General features: G+C 47.8%; 1 protein-coding gene across 3 annotated transcripts in view; it reads left to right on the top strand.

The window, feature by feature from the left end:
• The window catches only part of TRIO (trio Rho guanine nucleotide exchange factor), an 855771-nt gene that overhangs the window by 373096 nt on the left and 456366 nt on the right, over nt 1-26309 (top strand). For all 3 annotated transcript variants that reach the window (XM_082259530.1, XM_082259529.1, XM_082259531.1), the window contains exon 29: nt 11267-11378. In XM_082259530.1, the coding sequence (XP_082115656.1) occupies nt 11267-11378 (112 nt within the window). The remainder of the gene's footprint in view (nt 1-11266; nt 11379-26309) is intronic.

The raw sequence follows: 26309 nt of genomic DNA, 5'->3' as shown, positions 1-26309 counted from the left end.
TCCTTGTCCTTTTGCAGGAAAACAGCCCCAAAGCATGATGTTTCCACACCATGCTTCACAGTAGGTACGGTGTTCTTTAAAAGCAACTCAGCATTCTTTCTCCTCCAAACACAAGTTGAGTTTTTACCAAAAAGTTCTACTTTGGTTTCATCTGACCATATGACATTCTCCCAATCCTTTTCTGGATCATCCAAATGCTCTCTAGCAAACTTCAGATGGGCATGTACTGGCTTAAGCAGGGGGACACATCTGGCACTGCAGGATTTGAGTCCCTGGTGGCGTAGTGTGTTACTGATGGTAGCCTTTGTTACTTTGGTCCAAGCTCTCTGCAGGTCATTCACTAAGTCCCCCCGTGTGGTTCTGGGATTTTTGCTCACCGTTCTTGTGATCATTGTGACCCCACGGGGTGAGATCTTGTGTGGAGCGCCAGATCGAAGGAACATTATCAGTGGTCTTGTATGTCTTCCATTTTCTAATAATTGCTCCCAGAGTTGATTTCTTCACACCATGCTGCTTGCCTACAGGGCCGGCCTTTGGGGTGTGCGAGCTGTGTGGCCGCACAGGGCGCCATGGGCAACAAGGGCGCCGTGCGGCCATCACAGCTAGCAGAGGATCAGGCAATTCAGACCGCACAGCGGGAGGTAAGCGGCGACCGCGGCCTGGACAGGGTTAACACAGGCCGCAGCCACCGCTTACCTCCCGCTGTGCGGCTGTGCCTCGGTCACCTACTGAAGTAGTCTGAGGCGAGCCGTGTATCTCTCACACAGCTCAGCCTCCGATACACTGCCTGACAGATCTCTCCTCCCTGCAGGGAGGCCAGAGGAGAGATTGTCAGCTCCTCCTCCTCCCGCCCCTTCTCCTCCCCCTCCCCCCGCCCACACACCCTGGGGATGTGTGGGCAGGAAGTTTAAAGAAAAAAAAAAAGCAGACAGCATGAGGTAAGTGAGGTCTCTCTCCTTTAAAAAATGTAAGGGGGGGCTTTGTGTGGGGGGTCTGTGATGTAAGGGGGGCTCTCTGGTGAGGGGGGGGCTCTGATGTAAGTGGGTTTTGTGTGTGGGGGGTCTGTGATGTAAGGGGGGCTCTCTGATGTGGGAGGCTCTGTGTGTGGGGGGGGGGCTCTCTGATGTGGGGGGCTCTGATGTAAGGGGGCTTTGTGGGGGGGGTCTGTGATGTAAGGGGGGGCTGTCTGATGTGGGGGGCTCTGTGTGGGGGGGGGCTCTCTGATGTGGGGGGCTCTGATGTATGGAGGCTTTGTGGGGGGGTCTGTGATGTAAGGGGGGCTCTCCTGTGTGGGGGGGGGCTCTCTGATGTGGGGGGGGCTCTGATGTGGGGGGTCTGTAATGTAAGGGGGGCTCTCTGATGTGGGGGGCTCTGTGTGTGGGGGGGGGCTCTGATGTAAGGGGGCTTTGTGTGGGGGGGTCTGTGATGTAAGGGGGGCTCTCTGTGTGAGGGGGTCTCTGCAAGGGGGGCTTTGTGTGTGGGGGGTCTGTGATGTAAGGGGGGCTCTCTGATGTGGGAGGCTCTGTGTGTGGGGGGGCTCTCTGATGTGGGGGCTCTGATGTAAGGAGGCTTTGTGGGGGGGTCTGTGATGTAAGGGGGGCTGTCTGATGTGGGGGGCTCTGATGTAAGGGGGCTTTGTGTGGGGGGTCTGTGATGTAAGGGGGGCTCTCTGGTGTGGGTGGGGGGTCTGTAATGTAAGGGGGATCTCTGATGTGGGGGGCTCTGTGTGGGGGGGCTCTGATGTAAGGGGGCTTTGTGTGAGGGGTCTGTGATGTAAGGGGGGCTCTCTGATGTGGGGGGCTCTCTGATGTGGGGGGCTCTGATGTATGGGGGCTTTGTGGGGGGGTCTGTGATGTAAGGGAGGCTCTCCTGTGTGGGGGGGGGACTCTCTGATGTGGGGGGGCTCTGATGTGGGGGGTCTGTAATGTAAGGGGGGCTCTCTGATGTGGGGGGCTCTGTGTGTGGGGGGGGCTCTGATGTAAGGGGGCTTTGTGTGGGTGGGTCTGTGATGTAAGGGGGGCTCTCTGTGTGAGGGGGTCTCTGATGCAAGGGGGCTTTGTGTGTGTGTGGGGGGGTCTCTGATGTGTGAGGGTGTCTCTGATGTAAGCGGGGCTTTGTGTGGGGGGTCTCTGATGTAAGGGGGCTTTGTGGGGGGGGGTCTCTGATGTGAGGGGGTCTCTGATGTGGGGGGGGCTCTGTGTGGGGGTCTCTGATGTGAGGTGGGTCTCTGATGTGAGGAGGGGGGGCTGTGTGGGGGAGGCTCTCTGATGTAGGGGGGCTCTAAATTAAGGGGGGCTTTGTGTGGGGGGGTCTCTGATGTAAAGGGGGCTCTGTGTGGGGGGTCTCTGATGTAAGGGGGGCTCTGTGTGTGGGGTCTCTGATGTAAGGGGGGCTAAGTTATTAGTGATCATAAAAAAGAAAAGTCAAATAAAGTGCAAAAAAGGTGCAAGAAAATGCACGCGGGGGGCGCCACAGGATTAGCTCGCACAGGGCACCTGAACACCTAAGGCCGGCCCTGCTTGCCTATTGCAGATTCAGTCTTCCCAGCCTGGTGCAGGTCTACAATTTTGTTTCTGGTGTCCTTCGACAACTGTTTGGTCTTGGCCATAGTGGAGTGTGGTGTGACTGAGGTTGTGGACAGGTGTCTTTTATACTGATAACAAGTTCAAACAGGTGCCATTAATACAGGTAACGAGTGGAGGACAGAGGAGCCTCTTAAATAAGAAGTTACACATCTGTGAGAGCCAGAAATCTTGCTTGTTTGTAGGTGACCAAATACTTATTTCACCGAGGAATTTACCAATTAATTAATTAGAAATCCTACAATGTGATTTCCTGGATTCTTTCCCTCCATTCTGTCTCTCATAGTTGAAGTGTACCTATGATGAAAATTACAGGCCTCTCTCTCATCATTTTAAGTGGGAGAACTTGCACAATTGGTGGCTGACTAAATACATTTTTGCCCAACTGTATGTTTATTAGAAGCACTGATCTTATAATTTTTTACATTGACACTATTTGGTTTTATTTACTGGGGTTTACTCACGTTGGAACAGTCCTCAATGAATGTCGCTGTCTCCACTGCTGTTAATCATAAAGCAAATTCTATCGGAAAGCTGCACTTCCAATGATTCTTTTAATTGAAGCTGGTGGTTAACAGATGGAGAAGGAGACAAAGCGGTAGATGCGTTTGGTGAAAACATTAGCATTTTGTCATTACCTCAATAATGTAATGACTAAGCGCTAACATTTGTGTGAAATGCGTCCCACCTCTTTGTCCCCCTCTAGATCTGAGAGCTCTTACACAAAATATGTATTTCCATCCGCAATACACATTTATTGATAGGGTTACATAATATATCCAAAATACACACCATACAGTTTTTTTTTTTTTAAATCCAAAAGGTGTTTATTAAAAACAAAAAAAAGAAAAAACAGAGAAGGGAAGGGAACGGGTGAAAACATTCACAGCAATGACAATCGGGTACATACATACATGTTGAAAAATACCGCACCCTCGCAGGGGTCACATCTCTTGGTGAGAAGAAACAGCATAGAGCAATACAAAAACAGGAATAATTACAGTAGTGTTAAGATAATAGAAATGGCCGAACCTACTTAGGCCGATATAAACATAAACCAAAGCAGCAATGTATCAGGATAAACAGGGTTCGGCATAAGCGCAGGAAGAAACCTCCCCACAGCAACCGTGTGAAAGTGACACCCCCCGAGAGCACCACGCCCACGTAGCCATCATACCCATATCAGAATCCAAGGGATAGGACAACAAGAGAGGGAGGGAAAAAAAAAAAAAAAAAAAAAAAAGGGGGGGAATGGGTCGAACAGAGAGAAGGAGAAAAAGAAAGGGGAATACAAGAAGGGAAGAAAGAGGAAGAAAGGGAAAATAGGAGTTCAGGTGAGAAAGACCCCATTACAGCCAGGATGTCTACCAACAAACTAAGCCTGCAGAATACGATACATAAGCAGCTGTGCAGGTGCTAGTCCCGGGCAATCCAACCAATCCTGCCAGATTTTATAAAACTTTGTGGCTGCATTACGATGGCGATACGCTAGCTGTTCTCTTAGCAGAATATAATTGACTCGTGCCACCCACTGTGCCAATGTAGGAATCGTTGGACTCATCCAATAGTTAGCAATCAGTTTCCTGGCCAAGTATAATAGCCTATGCACCATTATATATGCACCAGGGGTAAACGGTTCCGGGTCTAGTATGCCCAACAGACACACCAGAGGGTCAACCGGTATAGGTGCATGGGCAACTTGTGAAATACATTGTGTGACCTGAGTCCAATACCTAACCAACTTCGGGCAGCGCCACAGCAGATGTATGAAATCTCCCCTGTGGGAATCACATTTAGGGCAAAGAGGCGTATCCCGCCTACCCCACTTATGCAGGAGGACTGGGGTACGATACGTCCTATGGAGTATAAAGAGCTGGGAAAGCTTGTGGGAAGCCGACAGAGACACCGAGGGAAGGGCCTCTAAGGCCTGATCCCACTGATCTCCGCCAATATCCCCCAGATCCATTTCCCATGCCGCTCTACACCGCAAGGAGGCCGGGTCCTGTATACACGAGAGAAGCCATTGGTACCTAAGGGAGATCAGTCCCCGTTTATCTTGAGCCCTAATCACTGAGTTCACAATCGTCTGGTCCGCCTGTCGTATGGGGGACAGTCGCTGCTGGGTCTGAAGGGCATGGCGCAGCTGGAGGTAGCGATAGAAGTGTTGGCGAGGGAGATTAAATTCAGACTGAAGGCGGTCAAAAGGCTTAAGCACAGAGCCCTCAAACAGTTGGGCAAAGTACCTTATACCCCTGTCCCGCCACCCCAGAGAGTCTTGCAACCTAGCGACCTCTGGAAAGGCCGGGTTGTCCCATAGTGGCGTAAAATCAAAAAATCCGTCCGAGTGTGACAACACACGCAGTTCCCGCCACAGGCGACGCAACAGGGTCGCCGTGGGAGCACGGAACGGCAATGAGGGAAGATCCATCTCCAAAAGGGACGCCGCTGAGAGAGGTAGCCTGTAGTTAGTCAGAAGCAGGGACTGTGGGTCCGTCGAGGACTGATCCCCCCACCCCGCCAAGTGCTGCAACTGAGCTGCAAGAAAGTACATCCGCGGATGGGGTACTGCCAATCCACCCTTATCCTTGGGGTACTGAAGGGTAGACAATTTAATACGGGGCTGCTGCCTCCGCCAGACAAGGTCACGAAACTGGGACTCCACCCGCTTAAACCAGGACACTGGGATCCACATTGGAGAATTATGAAAGATATACAATAGCTGGGGGGCCCAAATCATTTTAATTAAGTTCACTCTGCCAACCACCGAAAGTGGCAGCTTACTCCAGCTCTTACCCTTAGTACGTTGCTTGTCTAAAAGAGGCAGCAGGTTCAAACGCAGGTACTGAGCCGGATCCGGGGAGACCATCACCCCCAAATACCTAAAAGTGTCTGCCACACGCAGACGACCCAGGGCCGGCAGAGAGGGATTGGGTATGGGGTCAAGAGGCATTAGTATGGACTTATCCCAATTAATAGAAAAACCTGAAAATGAGCCAAATTGTGCTATAAGAACCATAAGCGAATTAAGGGAACCCTCAGTGTCACCCAAATACAGAAGGGTATCGTCCGCATATAGGGACACCTTCTCCTCCAGGTCACCCCTTCGGAAACCCACCACAGCCGGGGAACACCTAATGAGGGCCGCCAACGGCTCTATCGCCAGCGCAAACAGCAGGGGGGACAGAGGGCACCCCTGCCTAGTGCCCCTGTAGAGGGGGAACGGGGAAGATAGTTCCCCATTCACCCTGACTCGCGCCCTAGGTGCTGAATATAACGCCTTAACCCAACCAATGAAGTCATCGCCCAGGCCAAAGCGAGAGAGGACCTCCCACAGATAAGGCCACTCGACACTATCAAATGCCTTGGCCGCGTCCAAGGACAATATGGCTCTATTACCCGGGTTATCAACTGGAATTTGTAAATTGAGATAAAGCCGCCGTATATTAATCGCCGTGGACCTGCCCGGAATAAATCCAGACTGGTCTGGGTGAATGATGGAGGTAATGACCTTCGAAAGCCGGTTAGCAAGAATACGTGCGAAAAGTTTTATATCAGTGGTCAACAGGGAGATCGGTCGGTATGAGTCGGGGTATCTAGGGTCCTTCCCCGGCTTGGGCAAGACAATAATAATGGCTTCACTCATGGAATCCGGCAGAACCCCCGTCCGCATAATATCCTGCATAGTGGAGAGGAGAGCCGGCAGAAGGACTCGCCCATACCTAGAGTAGACCTCAACCGGAAGGCCATCCGCTCCCGGTGCCTTATTATTAGGTGCCTGCCCCAACGCATCTGTCAGTTCAGACATTGTAATCGGAGCACTAAGGGACTGACTATCCTGCCGCCGAAGCTGAGGCAGGGAGCACCCGTCCAAAAAGGAGGACAGGGCCGCCCCCCGGCCCCCGCACCGGGACTGATACAGATCAGCATAAAACTGCCTAAAGCCCTCAAGCACCTGAGGAGTGGAGGAGACCACCTCCCCGGAGGGAGAGACAATCTCCGTCACCGAGCCAGGATCCTGTTGAGACCTGGCTACCATAGCCAGCATGTGCCCAGTGTTCTCGCCCTCCTCAAAGTACGTTTGTTGCAGGAAATATCGTTTCTTCTCAGCCGCTGAAAATACCACTGAGTTATACAAAGCCTGCGCCTCCAGCCAGGCCTTCTGCGCAGAGGGAGAGGGCGAGGCTATCATAGCCTCCTCCCTACGCTTCATGTCATCACGAACCGTTTCCTCCCACTGCGCAGAATTACGTTTAACCATAGTAATCCCTTTGATGATTTGACCACGCAAAAAGGCCTTAAGGGCATCCCACACCACCGCAGGGGAGGCAGAACCCCTATTAACAGCCAGGAAGTCTTCCAAGGCCGGCGCAATCGGATCCGGCTCAGGGAACAACGTCAGCCAGAACGGGTTCACCCGCCACAGCCCACGAGTCCCCGAGCCCGGAACCGAAAACCTAACCCAAAGCGGGGAATGATCGGACACCAGGCGAGGCTCGTACGCCGAGTCAGCCACCCGGGGCCTCATAGAGTCATTCCCCAGGGCCAAATCAATGCGTGACAGTCCTCCATGAGTGGCCGAATAGCAGGAATAACATTTAGTGGAGGCCTGCCTGTCCCTCCAAACGTCTCTGAGGCCCAATTCCGTCAAAAACTTAGCAAACGCCGTAGGGCGTGAAATAGGGGCGGGCCCGTGATAGGAGGGGTGGAATTTGTCAAGTGCCGGGTCAAGATAATTATTGTAATCCCCCACGGCCAACACTGGGGTATCGGGGTGGGGCGCCATAAATTGTGCCAATAGACGGAGAACCTCGTGGGAGAAGGGTGGAGGGACATAGACAGCAGCCAAAATACACAGAAAACCATTAAGTTTGCATAATAAAAAAACATATCTCCCCAGATCGTCCACCCTGCTGCGCAGGCACACAAAAGCCACCTCCCTGGACACCAACATGCTCACCCCCCGCGAATACGAGGAGTGAACAGAATGGTATTGAACAGGATATGCCCGAGAGCGTAGCAAATGCGTGGAAGTGCGCACCAGGTGGGTCTCCTGTAAACAGACAATAGTGGGCTTAAGCTTCCTAAGATATGCAAATACCGCTTTACGCTTAACCCCATCCGCCAGGCCCCGAACATTCCAGGACAAGATTAATGCATTAAGCTGTGAGAGCTCCATGAGTTAACAAAAACACAATATAAATGTAACAGCAGAATTCCCCCAAACCACCCGACATACCACTCCCCACTGCCAACCATAGTTCGCCAGAACAGAGTCTCCGGGAGCGTGCGCACTGAGTGCGTAGGTAAGTAGAGAAGGAAATGCAGTCCACGCCAGCCATCTGCAGCCGGAAGAGTCCTAGGCCTGAGAGGTCTCACCTGAAAAAGAACATGAGGTAGGGAAGGGGGGAAAAGCAGCAGTGCAAAAAACAAAGTCAAAGGGGCCAACAGGGCCCAGTAGTAAACCATTCTCCGTTCCACGGAGTCAGCATGTCCCCGCAGGACAACAGGATAGGGGCACAGTATGCAAAGGAACCGCATACAATCAATCCGGGGGGAAACACGACAGTCTCGCTCAGCCGAGCGGTGATCCCAAATGTAATACCCCTATTGGGGGGTAAAAAACACCAACTGTAGAAAAAAAAGGGGAAAAACTTGGAAACGGACAGTCAGTGCTCCGCATCATAGACTGAAACTCAAAGCCAGTAAAGGATAACAGCGTCCCCAAACTCAGGGGGGTGCCTGCCGGGCTAGATGACGTTCCTCCCTATCCAGCCAGTTCACAGCGGCCTGGGGGTTGTCAAAGAATTGGGTCGAGCCATTCGCCACCACCTTCAATTTGGCAGGATAAAGCATGAAATATGGCACATTCAGCCTACGCAGCCTCTTCTTAACATCCAGAAATTTAGCTCTCCTGCGTTGCACTTCAGCAGAAAAATCAGGGTACAGAGAGACCCTGGCATTATCTATAGAGAGATCAGGAGTGGTTCTTGCTTTATTCAGGATGACATCGCGGTCCTTGTAATTGAGCAGCTTGAATAGAAAGGGTCTGGGGGGGGCTCCCGGCGGAGGAGGTCTAGCAGGGATCCTGTGGGCCCGCTCCACGGCAAACATAGGGGAAAAGGAATCCTTGCCAAAGGTTGTCAGCAGCCATGCTTCAATAAAATCCACAGGGTGTTTCCCCTCCGCCTTTTCAGGGATTCCCACCGCCCTCACATTATTCCTACGCAAGCGGTTTTCCATGTCCTCCAATCTGGCTGCATTAGCTGTAGTAATAGAGTGGAGAAACTGAACATCCCGCTGTAATGGTTGCCACTCATCTTCTATAGTACTAACCCGGCCCTCCAATGCAGCTGTGCGATCCCGCAGCTTCTGCATGTCCTGGTGTACTAGGGACAGTTCCAGTTTCATGCCCTGAACTTCACCAGCCAATCTAGCGATGTTAGCGTTGCCAGTGGTGACCGCTGAAAGGATATCCCGCAGGGTGGGCTCCGAGTCAAGGGTCACGGAAGGGGAGGTAGGCCCCAACTGCAGCGCCGCTCCCGCCTCAGGGGGGGCCAAAGGCCCAGAGTCCAGCGACAGGAGAGGGCCAGCATCTCCCAAGTCCCCCGAGGTCATATCCACATCCCCCACATCAGCCTGACAGAGAGGGGGAGCGAGGTCTTTACCTGGAGGCTTTGCGAACAGGCGCTGTGCGGCCTCCTTCTGCTTCTCCTTTGCCGAGCGGGTCGCGGCGCCGCCATCTTGGCCGCCAGGGTCCGCCGCCGAGCGGGACTTCGTGCCGCGGGAGGACATCCGTCCGGATGGAAATGGTGGCCCGGCCGGCAAGCAGAGGATGTGGAGAGGTGATCCTGAAAGTTGCAGGTGAATCGGGCACAGGATGGCTGAGATCAGCAGGAGAATAGCAGGATACCAGCGGAGCTACTGTGGGACACGTCCGCTCACATCACTCGTCGGCCACGCCCCCCCACCATACAGTTTTTACAACACAATGTACAATGTAAGTCCCCTGGCTTACATGATCTTTACAAATTTCCCACAACAACCATATTTACAATACAATGTACACGTATGGAGTTAAGTTTACCTTTCCACTTCAGGTTGGGGCATGGTGACTACTGTGTGTCCCCACACAAAAAAGACTCGTAGCTTGGTGACAGAGCATTATTATCCCCCTCTCCTTTCTGTACTGTGGCTAATATAATTCTCCCTAATTGGTCACTGTACTTAGCAAATGTATATTGGGCACAGCCTGATTGGATGAGTCAAACGATGCTGTTTACTACATATGTGAGATGTGGTCAGGGAAAACAAAAGGCCAACCTTTGTATAACTGATTACAGTAACACCAACACAACACTCAATATTTTAAATATATTTCCTTCTAACTTAAATATATTTCTAATTACATTATTTACAGCTGTTAATGGAGAATTCACATAAACCCATTATGTAACACCCTGCTCCATCTGTTTACCACCTGTCACATGAAGCTTCAGTAAAATGGATTAGTGGAAGTGCAGCCATCCAGAATCATTTGCTTCATGATTACTCAAGTTGGGCTTTCCTTTCTACATCTTCTCTAGAGCCCTTCCTTTCCTGAATGAATACACAGTTACATAGTTAGTGAGGTTGAAAAAAGACATCCGTCCATCCAGTTCAACCTATGATGTGTGTGTGTGTTTGCTGTTAACCGTACATTGTATACCCCTGTATGTTGTGGTCTTTAAGGTGCCCATCTAATAGTTTTTTGAAGCTATTAATGCTCCCTGCTGATACGACTGCTTGTGGAAGAGAATTCCACATCCTTACCGCTCTTACAGTGAAGAACCCCTTAAGCACTTTAAGGTTAAACCGCTTTTCCTCTAGTTTTAGTGAGTGGCCGAAATGTAGCAGAATACATTTTAGTCCAAATTTATCAGGAAAGATTATTTATTTTCAAAGCCATATAACTTAGAGACTTGTTTTCTGAACATGGGGGTTTTGTCTTGTAAGTCTACCTCAACCAGGACATGGTCTCTTGTCCTGGTTAGTTCCAATGCCTCAGAAAAATATTTTCACTTTGCTATCTAGATGTAGTTTGTGCTGTGCTGGGTTTAAGCCCCCCTCCAGGTCCTATAGTCATTTATCCCGGTGGACATGGCCATTGCAGGATACTTAGCCAGAGGACCTGTCCTTTAGGGAAGATTCCATGTTCTGTTCCCAGTTCACACAGCATTGTACTGTTCCTGCCTTGTGGGAGCTGTTTTTCTTTCTCACCCACAGTAGACGCTGCTTTGCGATGTCCCAGTGGTCAGAGATCAGAGACGTGTGCCCTTCAATAAAAACTGGTAGTGACATATATACTCAGGTTAAACTGGATAGACCAGTAGATTTATTCAACCTTACAAACTGTTACTATGTACTGTGTTGTGACTGAGCTGCCTCTAGCAATTTGGCTGCCATCAGGGGCCTCACCTTTGCTGTGTCTTTAATTCTTTCCAACTGTCCTACTTTTAAAGGTGTGCTAAAACCCAGTGGGTATAGATGATATACATTATGAGAATGAATACTACATCCCAATTGTATGTGTCATTTGTTTTAATATATTACCTTTTATCTTCAGGCATAGTTTGTTTTGAGTAATTTCTTTAGGAACTGATTGGTCTGATTGCTGTTGTGTTGTTTTTCCTTCACCTTAACATCAGGAGCTGTTGACATGCTGTGAAGAAGGCAAAGGAGAAATAAAAGATGGACTAGAAGTGATGCTTAGTGTTCCAAAACGAGCAAATGATGCCATGCATCTTAGCATGTTAGAAGGTAATTTTATTTCTGCAAGTTATTTGCCTGTCTATCCTAATGCATGTGTAGGCATTAAAATCATTTTTTTTTTCATTTTAAATTTTAATTTATTTTGCTGTATATTGTAACAATAAAAAGTTCTTTGTTTTAAAATAACCTTGTTTGCAGCAACATGAATGACTGGCGAATGGGAATTTAAAGTAACAGAGTTAGCATTTATTGCTTGAATTTTTCTTTTGCAGTTACCAGATTTAAGTCTACTGTCCTGACCCCATACAACCATAATCACGTCTTTATAGTCTGCTTTCAGATTTATGATAAACAGGCAACGGTTTGCTGTGAAAAAACTAAGTGTGACGAAAACATACTTCCCATAGTGCTTGCTCTATCACATACGTGTAAAATGTGACAAAAATAAGAATTATCCTAAATAAACAAATTCATATACATTCATTCAGTGATTTCATAAACATAGTAAAATACTTAAGCATAAGTATATATCCATTGGAAGGTAATTAATGTGATATAAATAATATTAAAAATACAAAAAGTGCTCAATTATAGTCCATATGAATCAAAATAATGTGCTAAGATAATTAAAGTGCTCCTTGTGGTGACAAGTATGAAACAAAGGTCTTCCACCAATATTACTTTTGGGGGTATTAAATAGTTGATAGGTGGTCACCCCAAAGTGTCAGTGAAAAAGGTAAAATACCTACTCACCAGATGATGTTGGTCTTGCTTGCCTTTATAGAAACAAGATCAAAAGTAGCTTATATAGTCACCGTGGCCAGATGCAGGATGTCCTCTGAACAGCAATCCTCTTGCTTCCTTGTTTCATATGCAGGTACCTTATGCAGTGGTAAGAAAGAAGACCAAACTCCACATCGTGAATTCCATTAGGTTTATTGCCCAAGCCTGGGCTATAACACTTTAAAATTATATTTGACAGGTAACCGCAACACTGGAAAGGTAGTTTCAAATACAACTTCCCCGCTCTCGTATCTGGTATTGAGACTGGAGAGCAAAAACAGTCACTTCCGGCGTGATTTCCACCTATGTCGCCATAGGCCATATCCCTTTGAGGAGTCTCTTCTCAAGAAACTAACGGTTCCACCATCGGTGGACTTTCAGGGTTACAGGCTAAATAAGGCAAAACTTTACCAGTGGAGGACTCCCCGTCTTTTAAGGACTCCATGGACAAAAGAGCTGAGGCTCTGGTCCAGTACCTCTTCACTGTGGCTGGTTACATTTTGAGACCGATGTTTGCTATCACCTTGGTATCCTAGACCTTAACGGAATGGGCTAAGATTTTGTGCCGCAAGCGGGGTCCCTTCTTTTCTGCTCACATGCGGCCCTTTTGTCCATCTGGTTTGCAGGAAAAGGGCTCGCGATCCAGCCGTAACTTTGCGGGAGGCTCCAATAGACCCTGGAATGGTAAGTCCAAAGCGGGCACTTCTGGTTCTACAGACAAGCCTTCCCCAGCCTGAAGGGGTGCCCTCACGCTCGTCTAGGGTGGGGGGGTTGTTCTTTCCGGATCCGTGGACCTTGCTCATTCAGGACATATAGGTCCACGAACTGATTCGGTTCAGTTACGAAACCGAGTTTCGGTCCTTGCCTCCGGCAAGGTTATTTCCTTCCAATTTACGCCTATCTCCAGAGCCTTTACGGGGCAATGCTGGACCTGTTGGCACAAGGAGTTATTGTGCTGGTTCCAGAGTCGGAACGTTTCAAAGGTTTTTATTCAAATCGGTTTACATTTCCCAGGAAGGAAGGCAAGGTTTGTCCAATCTTGGATCTCAAGGCTCAGAACCACTTTGTGCGGGTTCTTAAATTTCGGATGGAGTCCATCTGCATGCTAGTAGCTTTCCTTCATCAAGGGGATCTGCTTGCTTCTATCGATCTCAAGGACGCTTACCTTCATATTCCTATATATGTCGGGCATTAGCGTTTTCTTCGTTTTGCCATGGACGAGGAGCACTTTCAATTCGTGGTGTTACCCTTTGGTCTCGCCTCAGCTTTTCAGGTGTTCATAAAGGTTTTGGCCCCAATGTTGTCCTTGTTAGGGCAGAGGGGGATTGCGGTACTAGCTTACCTGGACGATCTCCTTCTGCGTTCAGAGTCTTCCCAGGCTCTAGAAGCCGACTTGGACATTACGGTGCACACTCTGCAGGAGATCGGGTGGACACCGAATGTTCAGAAATCGGCACTGTCTCCGTCCACTACTTGGGTCTGACGCTGGTTTCAGTGTCAGCCCGGCTGTTTCTTCCTCAGACAAAACTTCTGAGGCTACAGGATGCTGTTCGGCTCCTGTTGTCCAGCCATCTATCATCACTCAGGACTTGCATGCAAGTGTTGGGGGTGATTGTCTCCACCGTTGAGGCAGTTCAAGGGAGTCTTTCCTATGGTGGCTCTGCTCCCCAGCCCTACGTCTGGGGAAAATATTTTCTTCCCCTGTATTGTACTGTAATCACCACAGATGCCAGTTTGTGCGGATGGGGAAGTGTTTTGGGAGTGTGTTTGGCCCAAGGTGAGATATTCCTCTGCTCACTCTGTTGCAGAAGGTGGCTTTCTTAGCTATTACTTCCGCACGTCACGTGTCGGAGTTGGCTGCGTTGTTCTGTCGGTCACCTTACTTGGTGATTCATATGGACAAAGTGGTGTTGCGGCCCTGTCAGGCATTCCTTCCTAAGGTTGTCTTGGGGTTTCATTCGAATGAAGAAATTTTGTCACTGTTCCTTGGGGTTTCATTCGAATGAAGAAATTTTGTCACTGTTCCTATGTCCTAAGCCTAAACATCCTAAGGAAATTGCCTTACATTCCTTAGATGTAGTAAGGGCAATTCGGGTTTACCTGGCGGTGACTGAACCGATTAGAAAATACAATACTTTGTTTGTTCTTACGGATGGACCTCGTAAGGGGCAGGCCGGATCTACTGAGACTATTTCCAAGTGGATCAGACGGTGGGGCAGGCCTATTCCAATAAGGTTCAGGTTCCTCCTTTCTCTTTTAAAGCGCATTCTACGAGGGTGCTTCGTGCCTCCTGGGCCTTCCGTCATCAGGAGTAATTCAGGTGTGCAAGACGGCTACGTGGTTGTCTGTAAACACATTTACAAAATTTTATAAGGTGGATGTACTTGCATCTTCGGATGCGGCGTTTGGCTGCAAAGTTTTGCAGGCTGCAGTTGCAGAGGCTTCTGCTTCTTGTGGGGGAAAATTTTTCCTGGTGGTGAGCTCCAGTTGTTGCCAAGTTGAGCTCCTGTTGTTCCCTGGTTGTCTGTTTATCCTTGTTGGGAATTCTGCTTTTGCTGTGTTTTTTTTCCCACCCCTCATGTTTACACTGCTTTGGGACATCCCAATGGTCTAACGAATTGAAGCTGTGCTCATCCGTGAACGAAAGAAAACTGGATTTTTGTCTTCCCGGAAAATCCTTTTCTCTGAGGTTCACTGACAGACACAGCACCTGCCCCCCTTTTGGGGTTACCGTATATAATCGAGTATAAGCCGACCCAAAAATAAGCCGAGGCACCTAATTTTACCACAAAAATCTGGGAAAACGTATTGACTCAAGTATAAGCCTGGGGTGGGAAATTCAGCAGCTACTTAACCCAACTGGACCACCACAAAACCCAAAACAGGGGCTGCGGGCATGGTGCAGGGGCTGCAGACATGGTACAGGGGATGCAGGGCTGTGGGCATGGTACAGGAGATTATACAGGCATGGTACAGGCGATGGCACAGGAAATGGTTCAGGCATGGCACAGATGGTACAGGAGATACAGTGCTGCGGGCATGTTACAGGAGAATCTCCTGTACCATGCCCGCAGCACTGCATCTCCTGAGGAGATGCAGCGGCTGCAGAGGAGTCTCACTTACCTTTCCACCTTACATTTAAAAATGGTGCCGCAAGGCGCCAACATGTCACTGCGCATGCGCTGTCTGCCTGGGAATAGCCGAATGTTTGCAGGCTTTCCCAAGCGGCGGCTGCGCATGCGCACTGACCAGGGTAAAGGTAAGTGAGAACGTGACTCGAGTATTAGCCGAGGGGTGCTTTTTCAGCATGAAAAAAACATGCTGAAAAAGTCGGCTTATACTTGAGTATATACAGTATTTGTTCTTTTGACAATGCTTGTTACAAACTGGAGTCCTACAGCAGGAAGTGATGGTATTCCCTCTTGCACTGCCTCAGGAGCGTAACCAAAAATGTTTCCGCCTAGTCCTATTCTTGAAGAGAGACAACATAATACCCAATGGTCTGAAGAATTGAAACTGTGTCTGTAAGTGAATCTCAGAGAAAATTATTTTACGGTATGAAAAAAATCAAATTTTTCCCTTCTGACTTTATTCATGAAACACAGATGGATCCTCCAAACCTTTTTGGGAAAATAAATGGATTCAGATATTGTAGTGGAAGTTGCAGAGGATTTTTTCAACCCCTGAATTTTTGAGCCACAAGTTATGGTTACTTGACAAAATCTTTCCACTGTTTTTTGCTGAAATGTATCCTATAAAAAAGATCTTAACAAGAAATGGGCGGTAATGGTAGTAATTCTTCCATTTCAGGTCTCAATAAACACCTTAGTGTTCCTATTTAGAATGATTCCTCTTTTGAGGATTCTATTGTCAGGGCTTTTGAAGCCCTCTTAAAGGCCTTGTTTGCTCTTGTAGGTCCAACCCTGCACCTGGCAATTGTTGCCATGTCTGTTTGCCAACTGGACAAGACAAATGAATAGAGTCCGTTTTTAATGACTTTGTCCTCTTAGAACAATTGCCGCTGATATCCTCCTCCTTATTGTTTTATTGACAATTTAAAGAATGTAATTCACTAAGTCTCTGGAATGTGTTTTTATATCTGTGCATATGCGTAGGATTTTGTGGTTAAAAACTTAGTCTGCTGAACTGCTTGTAAGGTCGGCCGTAGACTGAGCAGATTTCTTTTCTACAACCTTAGGTTGCAGGAAGGAAAATCGTTCAATTCCCCCATCAACGCAGTCAGGGAAGATGGGGGGAATCCTTCCCCATAGCCAATGTGTTCTCCTGGCCCGGGGCGGGGGAAGCTGCCTTTGCCGGGAGAACACAGTGTTTATTGCTAGAGGCTATAACAGCTGCTGGCAATAATTGAATTTAAATCTGACAGGCTAGTTGTACCCACTGACCCCCTCATGGAGGTTGCAGGTCCCTCGGAACCCCAGCTTCCCATGGTTGCACTGACAAGCGGTCCTGCAGTCCTTGGTGTCCCGGGTGGTAGTAGCGTGTGGGCAAAGGCCCAGGAGAAAACACCCCCCTCCTTGCCCTGCTCAGTCTGTCTCATCTGATTCTGAGCCTGATGCCGCCGTGGGCGCGGCCTGTCCAGGGGGACTTAATATCACTCCCCCAGCTCTATCCGATAGTGAGGATGATTCCTCCATGATCGCAGCAGCGAATGAAAAGGCGCTGGTAGACGCACTTATTACTGCAGTGCGTGAGACTTTACAAATGGAGGAAGCAGTTGCTGTTGCTATGGATGTGGCTGTGTCGTTTGGTACGCGTAAGTGACCTTGTACTCCAAAGGTGTTTCCCTATGTGCCTTATTTTGACAGGTTTTCCCGTAAGGAATTGGAACTACCAAAATTACCCATAGTGGTTTTGCTGTGCGTTACCCTTTTGAGGACTAGTTAACCAGTGGTGGACCCTCCTATTTTCAGGTTGAATAAAGCAACCATGGTCCCAGTAGAGGAATCCCTGTCCTTTAAGGACCCAGCTGACAGGAAAGCGGAGGCTGTGGCACGCAGCATGTTGTTTACTATGGCTGGTTCGGCATTGGGACCAGTCTTTGCCTCAGCCCTGGTGTCTCAGACCCTAACTGGATGGGCCAAGCTTTTGCGCCAGGGCCTGGGGAGTGAGCAGGTCCCCGCTGCTTATGTTAATTTAGCGGACCGGTTGGTCCCTGATCTGCAGTTTATTTGTGATGCAGCTTTGGATACAGCTCCTGTGCTGTCCAAACTTTGTTCCAGCAGTGGGGATAAGGCGCGTGCTGTGGCTTAAGAATTGTTCCACAGACCAAGCCTCTAAGAAAGCTCTCACTGATCTGCCCTTTCAAGGTGATCGCTTGTTTGGGGCTACCCTGGATGACATCATTAAGGGTATCAAGGGAGGGACAAGTACCTTCCTGCCACAGTCAAGGAAAGGGAAGGAGCCTCGTCGCAGACAAGGGACCCCCCTCCTCAGCCCTTTAATGCTTCTGGGATGGAGAATAACGGAAATATATCTTCCAAGCAACCTTGGTCGAGTAAACCTAGAGCTAGCTTCCCCAGATCCGCAGACAAGACTCCTTCAGCATGAAGATCTTCCCTCACCAATTATTGTGGTGGGGGGGGGGGGGGGACGACATCTTCGCTGGTTTCTGGCCCCGTGGACTTCTTTAGTGAGTGCCAAGGAGATCTGTAAAATGTTTCTTTTGGTGGTACCCAGAACAGGGGACAAAGTTTGCCCTTTTCAGGTATTTTAGATATTTTACGTCCGGAGTCTCCTTGTGCGCATTTAATTTCTGCAAAGGTTTAAGTGATGTCCGAACTATCTAAGGTGTCCCCTATCCAGGGAATTGATTTACCTAGGTCTGATTTTAATTCTGACCAGGGTGGTCCTTTCTCTGGGCAAATTCAAGAACCACAGGCTGTGATTCAACGGCTGTTTTCACACAGACTGTTCTCCCTCCCGATTTGCATACAGGTTTTGAGTCTGGTGGTATCCACCTTCAAGACAGCTCTGTTTGCACAGTCCTACATGCAGTTCCATTAGCAGGTTAGGCTCCACAGGAGGATACCTAAGTTTATGACGAGGCCACGGGTCCCCTGACAGACGCTGCAGGCATCCAAGGGCCATTGTAAGGGCCAGTATCATCCTTGGCTAAGGCTTCATGCGCAGTTCCTGTGTGAAATCAAGAGCAAGGATCTTCCTATCATCCTGGTTGCCGTTTATGTCCCTTGGGGGCTTCCTCTCGTAAAGACCAGTTGTCCCAAGGGCTGGTCTACCATCCTGCTTTTTACAATCGCTGGTTTTAATGGTTTAGCTATTGAAAGCCAGGTACTGAGGGATAGAGGTTTGTCTGGATCAGTGATACTATGGTGAAGGCAAGGAAGTCGTCTTCCAGCAGGATATATCATTGTACGTGGAAAGCGTACATTTATTAGTGTGAGTCGCTTGGCGCTCATCCTCGATCCTTTTCTGTGGTTCAGATCTTAACCTTTCTTGATCTGAAGTTGGTCTTGAGTACCATCAAGGGCCAGGTGTCTGCCCTGGCAGTTTTCTTTCAGCGATCTCTAGCAACGCACTCTTTAGTTCGTATCTTCATTCAGGGGGTATGACATGTGGCTCCACCTGTACGGTTTCTTTTGCCTCCATGGGATTTAAACTTAGTGCTTTTGGTTCTCCAGAAACCTCCATTTGAGAATATTTGGGAGATTCCCATGTCTGTTATCCCAGAAGGTCACGTTTTTGGTGGCTATTACTTCGCCTTGCAGGGTATTTTAACTGGCGGCATTATCCTGTCGAAGTCCATATTTGGTGGTCCATAGGGATAAAGTGGTTCTTCGTCTCTGTCCATCATTCCTGCCCAAAGTTGTCTATCTTCCATTTGAGTTTGGACATTGGGTTGCCTTCCTTGTGTCCCAAGTCGGCTCATCCAAAGGAATTTGCTTTGCATACATTGGATGTGGTTTGTGCGATTCGGGTGTGATTCGGGTGTATCTGGCAGCTACTGAGTCCCTTCGAAGGTCAGACTCGCATTTTGTGGTTATGGAGGGACCAAGAAAAAAGGGCTGGGCACTTCTTCAGCTACCATTTCCAGATGGATCTGACAGATGGCCACTCAGGCCTATTCCATTAAAGGTCAGGTTCCACCTTTCCCTGTCACTGTACATTCTACTTGGGCGCTGGGTGCTTCTTGGGCCTTCCATCATCAGGCATAAATATCGCAAGTTTGCAAGACTGCCACTTAGTCATCAGTGCATACCTTCACAAAATTCTATATCTATTCGATACTTTGGCATCAGTGGATGCTTCTTTTTGCCGCAAAGTTTTGAAGGCTGCTGTTTAAGAGGGGCTTTTCCCTATTGAGGGGTGTTTTTCTTTAAACTTTTATTTTTTCAGATGGGGCTCCGGTGACCCAGTTAAGGTTCTGGTGTCTTGATTAAGGGCTCTTATGTTTAGCCTTGGGTTATTTTCCCCACCCCTCATTCCTTTTGGCACTGCTTTTGGACGTCCCAGTAGTAGGATTTATGGAGCACTGTGTCCGTTGATGAGGAGTTCTGATACTGATTAGCAGTATCAGAACTCTGTGGAGTTCTGATACTGCTAATACTGATTGCTACTACAATAATTACCTAGAACAGAGAGGGGAGGTTATATACCAAGCTGAGGACGGCCCATGGGCGTAGCCAAGTGTTTTTGGTTCTGCTTAGTCCTACTCCTTGAGTAGGCAATATAACCCAGTAGTTATGATTTATGGAGCACTGTGTTGGTCAATTAACTAAATAAACTTCAGTCCCCCTTTCCTAGGACCCCCTGGAGTTCCTCCAATAGCTGTGAATGCTCTTCTTTGTCGCTTGTGGCTAGCAACAAATCATCAACGTACTGAAAAAGATTCTTTGGAGAAGAAAAATTGGTTAAAATATCTCTCATGGTTGTATGAAATAGAGGAGAGTTATTAAATCCTTGAGGGATACAAGCGACGGTACAGTATCTCACAAAAGTAAGTACACCCCTCACATTTTTGTAAATATGTTATACCTTTTAATGTGATAACACTGAAGAAATGGCACTTTGCTACAATGTAAAGTAGGGAGTGTACAACTTTTATAACTGTGTAAATTTTCTCTCCCCTCAAAATAACTCAACACAGCCTATCACGTACCTGGTGGAGACCAAGCTGTAGAGGGGGCTTCTCTTGCACCTCCTGTCCAACATCCCTGATAGAGATGACAGGCGGTGTAGGACACAGAGTGGCACGAGGGCCGGTATAGCAGATGATTTCTTGGCAGAAGACTGATGGCTGTGGATCACCGGATGAAGACTACTCAGCAATGTGCTCCTGTCACCGCTCAGTATAAATAGGCCGTTTGGCGCCAGTTGCGTGCGCACGTTGCGTACGCATGTTCACGCATTCGCACATTCCTTCCTGTGTATCTGGGCATGCGCACAAATGTCTGTTTAGATCCAACTGAGCGTCTCTTACACAGCCATTAATGTCTAAACCGCTGGCAACAAAAGTGGGTACACCCCTACGTGAAAATGTCCCAATTGAGCCCAAATAGCCATTTTCCCTACCCGGTGTCACGTGACTCCTTACGGTCACGGTTGTGAATGGGGAGCAGATGTGTTAAATTTGGTGTTATCGCTCTCTCACTCTCTTACTGGTCACTGGAAGTTCAACATGCATCTCATGGCAAATAATTCTCTGACAATCTGAAAAAAAGACTTGTTGCTCTACATAAAGGTGGTCTAGGCTATAAGACCCTGAAACTTCGCTGCAGCACTCTGGCCAAGACCATACAGCAGTTTAACAGAACAGGCCTCACCATGGTAGACCAAAGAAGTTTAGTGCACGTGCTCAGTGTCATATCCAAAGGTTGTGTTTGGGAAATAGATGTATGAGTGCTGCCAGCATTGCTGCAGAGTTTGAAGGGGTGGGGGACAGCCTGTCAGTGCTCAGACTTTACGCTGCACACTGCGTCAAATTAGTCTGCATGACTGTCGTCCCAGAAGGATGATGCTTAAGCCCGCAAACCGTTTGCTGAAGACAAGCAGACTAAGGACACGGATTACTGGAACCATGTCCTGTGGTCTGATGAGATCAAGATAAACTTATTTGGTTCAGATGATGTCAAGCGTGTGTGGCGGCAATCAGTTGCGGAGTACAAAGACAATTGTGTCTTGCCTACAGTCAAGCATGGTAGTGGGAGTGTTATGATCTGGGGCTGCATGAGTGCTGCCAGCACTGGGGAGCTACAGCTCATTGAGGAAACCATGAATACCAACATGTACCGTGACATACTGAAGCAGAGCATGATCCCCTCCCTTTCGAGACTGAGCCGCAGGGCAGTATTCCAACATAATGACCCCAAACACACCTCCAAGACGACCACTACCTTGCTAAAGCAGCTGACGGTAAAGGTGATGGACTGGCCAAACATGCCTTCAGACCTAAACCTTATTGAGCATCTGCAGGGCATCCTCAAATGGAAGGTGGAGGAACGAAAGGTCTCTAACATCCACCAGCACCGTGATGTCGTCTTGGAGATGTGGAAGAGGACTCCAGCGGCAACCTGTGAAGCTTTGGTGAACTCCATGCCCAAGAGGGTTAAGGCAGTGCTGGAAAATAATGGTGGCCACACAAAATATTGACACTTTGTGCCCAATTTGGACATATTCAGTTAGGGATGTACTCTTGTTGCCAGCGGTTTAGACATTAATGGCTGTGTGTTGAGTTATTTTGAGGGGACAGCAAATTTATACTGTTATACAATCTGTACACTCACTACTTTACATTGTAGCAAAGTGTAATTTCTTCAGTGTTGTCACATGAAAAGTTATAATAAAATATTCACAAAAATGTGAGGGATGTACTCACTTTTGTGAGATACTGTATATTGTTTTCCCAAAAATGTAAATGCAAGTTGTATTCACATTTTTCTAACGAGGAGTGACCAAAAACCATTTGATATATCCAGCACCCCAAAATATTTGTGATTGGGATTCAACATGCTCAAGACATCTGGGATTGATGCAACTGGGGGGGGGGGGGGAGCAATTGTTTGTAACTCTGTTCAGCTTGCGGTAATCGATTTTTAACCTCCACGAATTGTCAGAACTTTTGCAAATCAGCCAAATTGGCGCATTTGTTGCAAATACACATGGCCTGATGACCCTTTGGTCAAGCAGTGACTCTATGGTCTCCTGAATGTAACTGATAGCTTCCTGTGGAAAGGTGTATTGTTTTTTCAGAACTGGGTCTGGCCCACTGATGTGTATTACTGTGTCTACCTTCCTACAGTCATGTTTATGTGTTAAAAATGCTCGCTGGTGTCTTTCTATCACAGGCTGCTCGCTGATGTCTTTCTATCACAGACTGTTCTGGGTGATCATTTAAGATCTACATTATGTCATATTTGGAATCATTGCATTTGATGGCTGCAGTTGTGTGTGAATCAGGTATCACTATGGTGCTAGCCTGATCAGTTGGAACCCCTTGCTATAGTAAAAGGTTGGTCAGATCTAACATTCATCCATTTGGAATTAAGAAGTCTGAACCCTGATGCTGGTTTCATTTGGCAGAGACATTAATGCTAATAGCTGATTTACTGATAAATCACCAAATTGGATGGTCAGTGGCTTGGACAAGGCAGACAAAACATTATGTCCAGCAAAGCTCTGGAGATTCAATGGCTTTGTCATGCAGAATTGAAATGGCAGAACCTGTATCTAAAACCACACCTATCCAGAGCTATCCAGAGAAATAGGTGCTAACATTTTGGGGCCTTGTTGTTGTCAACATTGAAGGCAGTCAGCCTCTGTCTGGGAAGCTACTTATACTTTCCTGGGCTTTCTTGAAAGGCCTGTAATCAGGACTGGTGCAAGGACTTTTGACACCTTAGACGAAACCTAATTTCGCCGCCCCTGACTCCACCCTCTTTGCCCTGCCCATGTATACCCCACCTTTTTAATGACTGCTACCATTCTGGGGGGGGGGGGGGGTCAGCTACCAGCTTTTTTTCTACTGGTCAGAGAGTCTCATGTAGACCTATATCATATAGGAAACATGATTTCTTGTAGTAGAAAGGAATACTTGGTGTGTGTGTGTGTTCCCCCTGACACTGTCCCTGAGGATTTCTAACAACAGCCTCTTGGTGTGTAGATCATATATATAGATTGCTTTCCTTTTCTCTCTCCACTGAGTGCACTAAAACCTAGGAACTGCGACTGCCCTAGCTGCTGCACAACATGATTCTCCCCTCCCTTAAGCAATGTACAGAAAAAAAAGACATGGGAATATGAGCGCTCAGGGGTCAAATTTGGCTTCCTCTTGCTCTGGTACTGAAAATTAAAACAAGGTGGCAGAGGAAGAGGGAGGGGTTACAACATAATCATGCAAGCTGATTGGATAAGCTGATTGGATAAGCCTGCATCTGACTTGTCTGCCGTTCCCTGAGCCTGACCCCAGACAGATAAGAACTCTGTTTTGCACACATGGGGGGGGGGGGGGGGTTTGTGGGAATGACACTAGTATCAGGAGCCGGGTCTGCCTGCAATCATCATGACAAGCAGAAGACCCTAACTCCAAATGGTGATAATCTTCCTGGAGCGCCCTAAGCGGCTGCTGATGGGGGGGGGGGGGATATGTGAAAATTTGGGGGAGCTAAAGCACCCACCTGGTGATGCCCCTGGTCAGTACCCGCTCTGCCAGCTTTCTCCCACCCACGTCAGGATACTGTTGGAGGGCGGTGAGAGTAGAATCCTCCCTCCAGCAGCTGTTGCAGCCCTGCTGTGTCCTCCGTTCTTCCTCTGCCTCAGAGATCCACATGACCACTCCTCCTATTAAGGCAGATGAGAATAGAGCACTGACAAGCTCCCCACGCTCCTCCTTCACAGGATCGCACAGCTAACATCACCTCTCTTACAGACCCAGCAGGGGAAAGCACTCCGCTTCACTCACGGCGGGGGCGCCCCCCACTGATCTGTGCTCTAGGCCGGGGCCTACCTTGCTTATAGTTAGTGCCGGCTTGCCTGTAATTGTTGCTGTAACTCTGCATATGTAGAAGCTCTTTGTGTCTCACTGCTATGCTTGCTCTCTGATTGGTGGCTATGTGGGTTTCCTCTTCCTCTGTAAGCCGACTTCCCCCTAAATCCCCTTCCCCTCCCTTGTAAACTTTTGTTCCAATTAGGGTTGTATGGAGGAATGGATTCCCCAGGGATGTCGGGGCCTTCTATGGTGATAGTCTTGCATTGTAATGCAGCCACCTTCCTGAACAGCTGTTTCTCCCTTTTCCTTAAGCCTGTGTTTATATGGTTGGATAATCTGAAATAATCTATGTAATAATCCAATCACTTCTAAAAAATCAACCCCAAACGGGATTGGAAATCAGGAAAAGGGAAATTGCGTTACCAGGGAGGTAGGATGGAAAATGTAGATGCAAAGGTATATTAAAAAAATTATCTTTTATTGGAATTTAAATAAAAAGACTCCGTATGCTATGGTAGCATCACAGTATCAAAAGTACAAAACCTAATTGTTGCAACAAACATTAAAAGTATATAGAGTACAAAAGAAAACAGCGAACAAAATCACTCAAATATAATGGTACATATGGATTCCAAACACCTACATGTTTCAAACGAAGGTCTTCTTCTGGGGATACATTTGTCCAAGGTTTTTTTTTTTTTTTTAACCATATATCGGAGTGAGATAGGATTTAAAATGTATATTATGGCTGTGACTTAAAGGCACGCGAGAAAAAACAAGCAAGCGCTGAAGCCCAGGTCAGAGATCACAAGGGACTGGGGCATATTAGATGGCTTGATATTAAATGTAGTAGACAGCTTCCAGCTTCAATTCACAAAGTAAAAATTTCTCTGTATTAAAGCGGCGAAGACTGATCAAATCCCACAGTCTGTATTAAGTACAGCCACACGCACTCCTTCCTAGGGCAGAGAAGGAATCCAATTACTTGCTCATAGCCATGTTTTCTTGGATCTATCAAATGCTCACATTTTACTCGAACAGCTGGATGGGCATTGTGAATTAATAGGTTCTTAAATCCTATATCCTCCCAAGTGACTTTCTCAGTACAGTAATACCTTGGTATGCGAGTATAATTTTTTCCGGAAGCATGCTTGTAATCCAAAGCACTCTTATATCAAAGCAAATTTCCCCATAAGAAATAATGGAAACTCAGATGATTTGTTCCACAACCATTTATTTATATAAAAATGGTTACGGCAATACAAAATACAGTATAAAGTGTACTGTGTAATTTTGCCCCCCGTATCACCTAAAAGCCCTGACAACCATGGTCAGTGTACATGTCTCCGTTATCTGCAGCCTTGCACTGTCATCTGTCTCCCTCTGTCCTCCTCCCCCCTCCCCTCCCTGCTTTCTACTTCTGTATCAGGTGCCCGTCTCCTCCCCTTCTAATGCTGAAAAACATTTTATCTTACATAATCCTCTTTGTTTCCCAACGCTAGCTGCTCCTGTCACTGTGTTTTATAAAAAAAAAAAATGCTGGCTTTACCCAACTACAGAGCGCTGCTGGGCCGCCACGTGACCGGCCGGCTCCCTCCTCTCCTCCTCCTCCTCCCCTCCTCCTCTCCTCCTCCTCCTCTCCTCCTCCTCCCCTCCTCCTCCTCTCCTCCTCCCCTCCCCCCCCCCTGACTGACACCAGTGGAGTAATCTCAGCTCCGCCCACTACAGCTGTCAGACGGGGGGAGGAGAGAGGCAGCGGGTCACATGACGGCCGGTCGGCGCTCTAAAATCAGGTTAAAGCCAGCATTTTTTTTTTAAAACACTGTGACAGGAGCAGCTAGCATTGGAAAACAGAGGATTATAGCAGTGTGGGTTAGCAAACACTTTAATATTGTGAGTGTCATTCTTCTTTTTTTTTTTTTTTACATTTAAAACTACTACTCGGATGTTGCTCGTATTTCAAGACATCGCTCGCAAACCAAGGCAACATTGAAAAAAACACTTTGCTTGTCTTTCAAAATGCTCATAAACCACGTTACCCGTAAACCAAAGTTTTACTGTATTAGTGTTATATGCTGCCCACAATCTGTTGGCATAAAGTAAAGGATTTTCCTCATTTTGTTTAATTTGATAGCCCACCATCAAACCTATAGCTGAAGAGTTTATAACCTTCTGCAATTCTGCCACGGTTTCTTTGCAACTCCCTTTGCCTTTCTTTATTCAGGGAGTGCATT

Source organism: Pelophylax lessonae (assembly GCF_965119305.1).
Source record: "Pelophylax lessonae genome assembly, chromosome: 5".
Lineage (NCBI taxonomy): Eukaryota > Metazoa > Chordata > Amphibia > Anura > Ranidae > Pelophylax > Pelophylax lessonae.
Note: the sequence above shows the minus strand (reverse complement) of the source record. Positions and strands in the feature narration are given on the sequence as shown.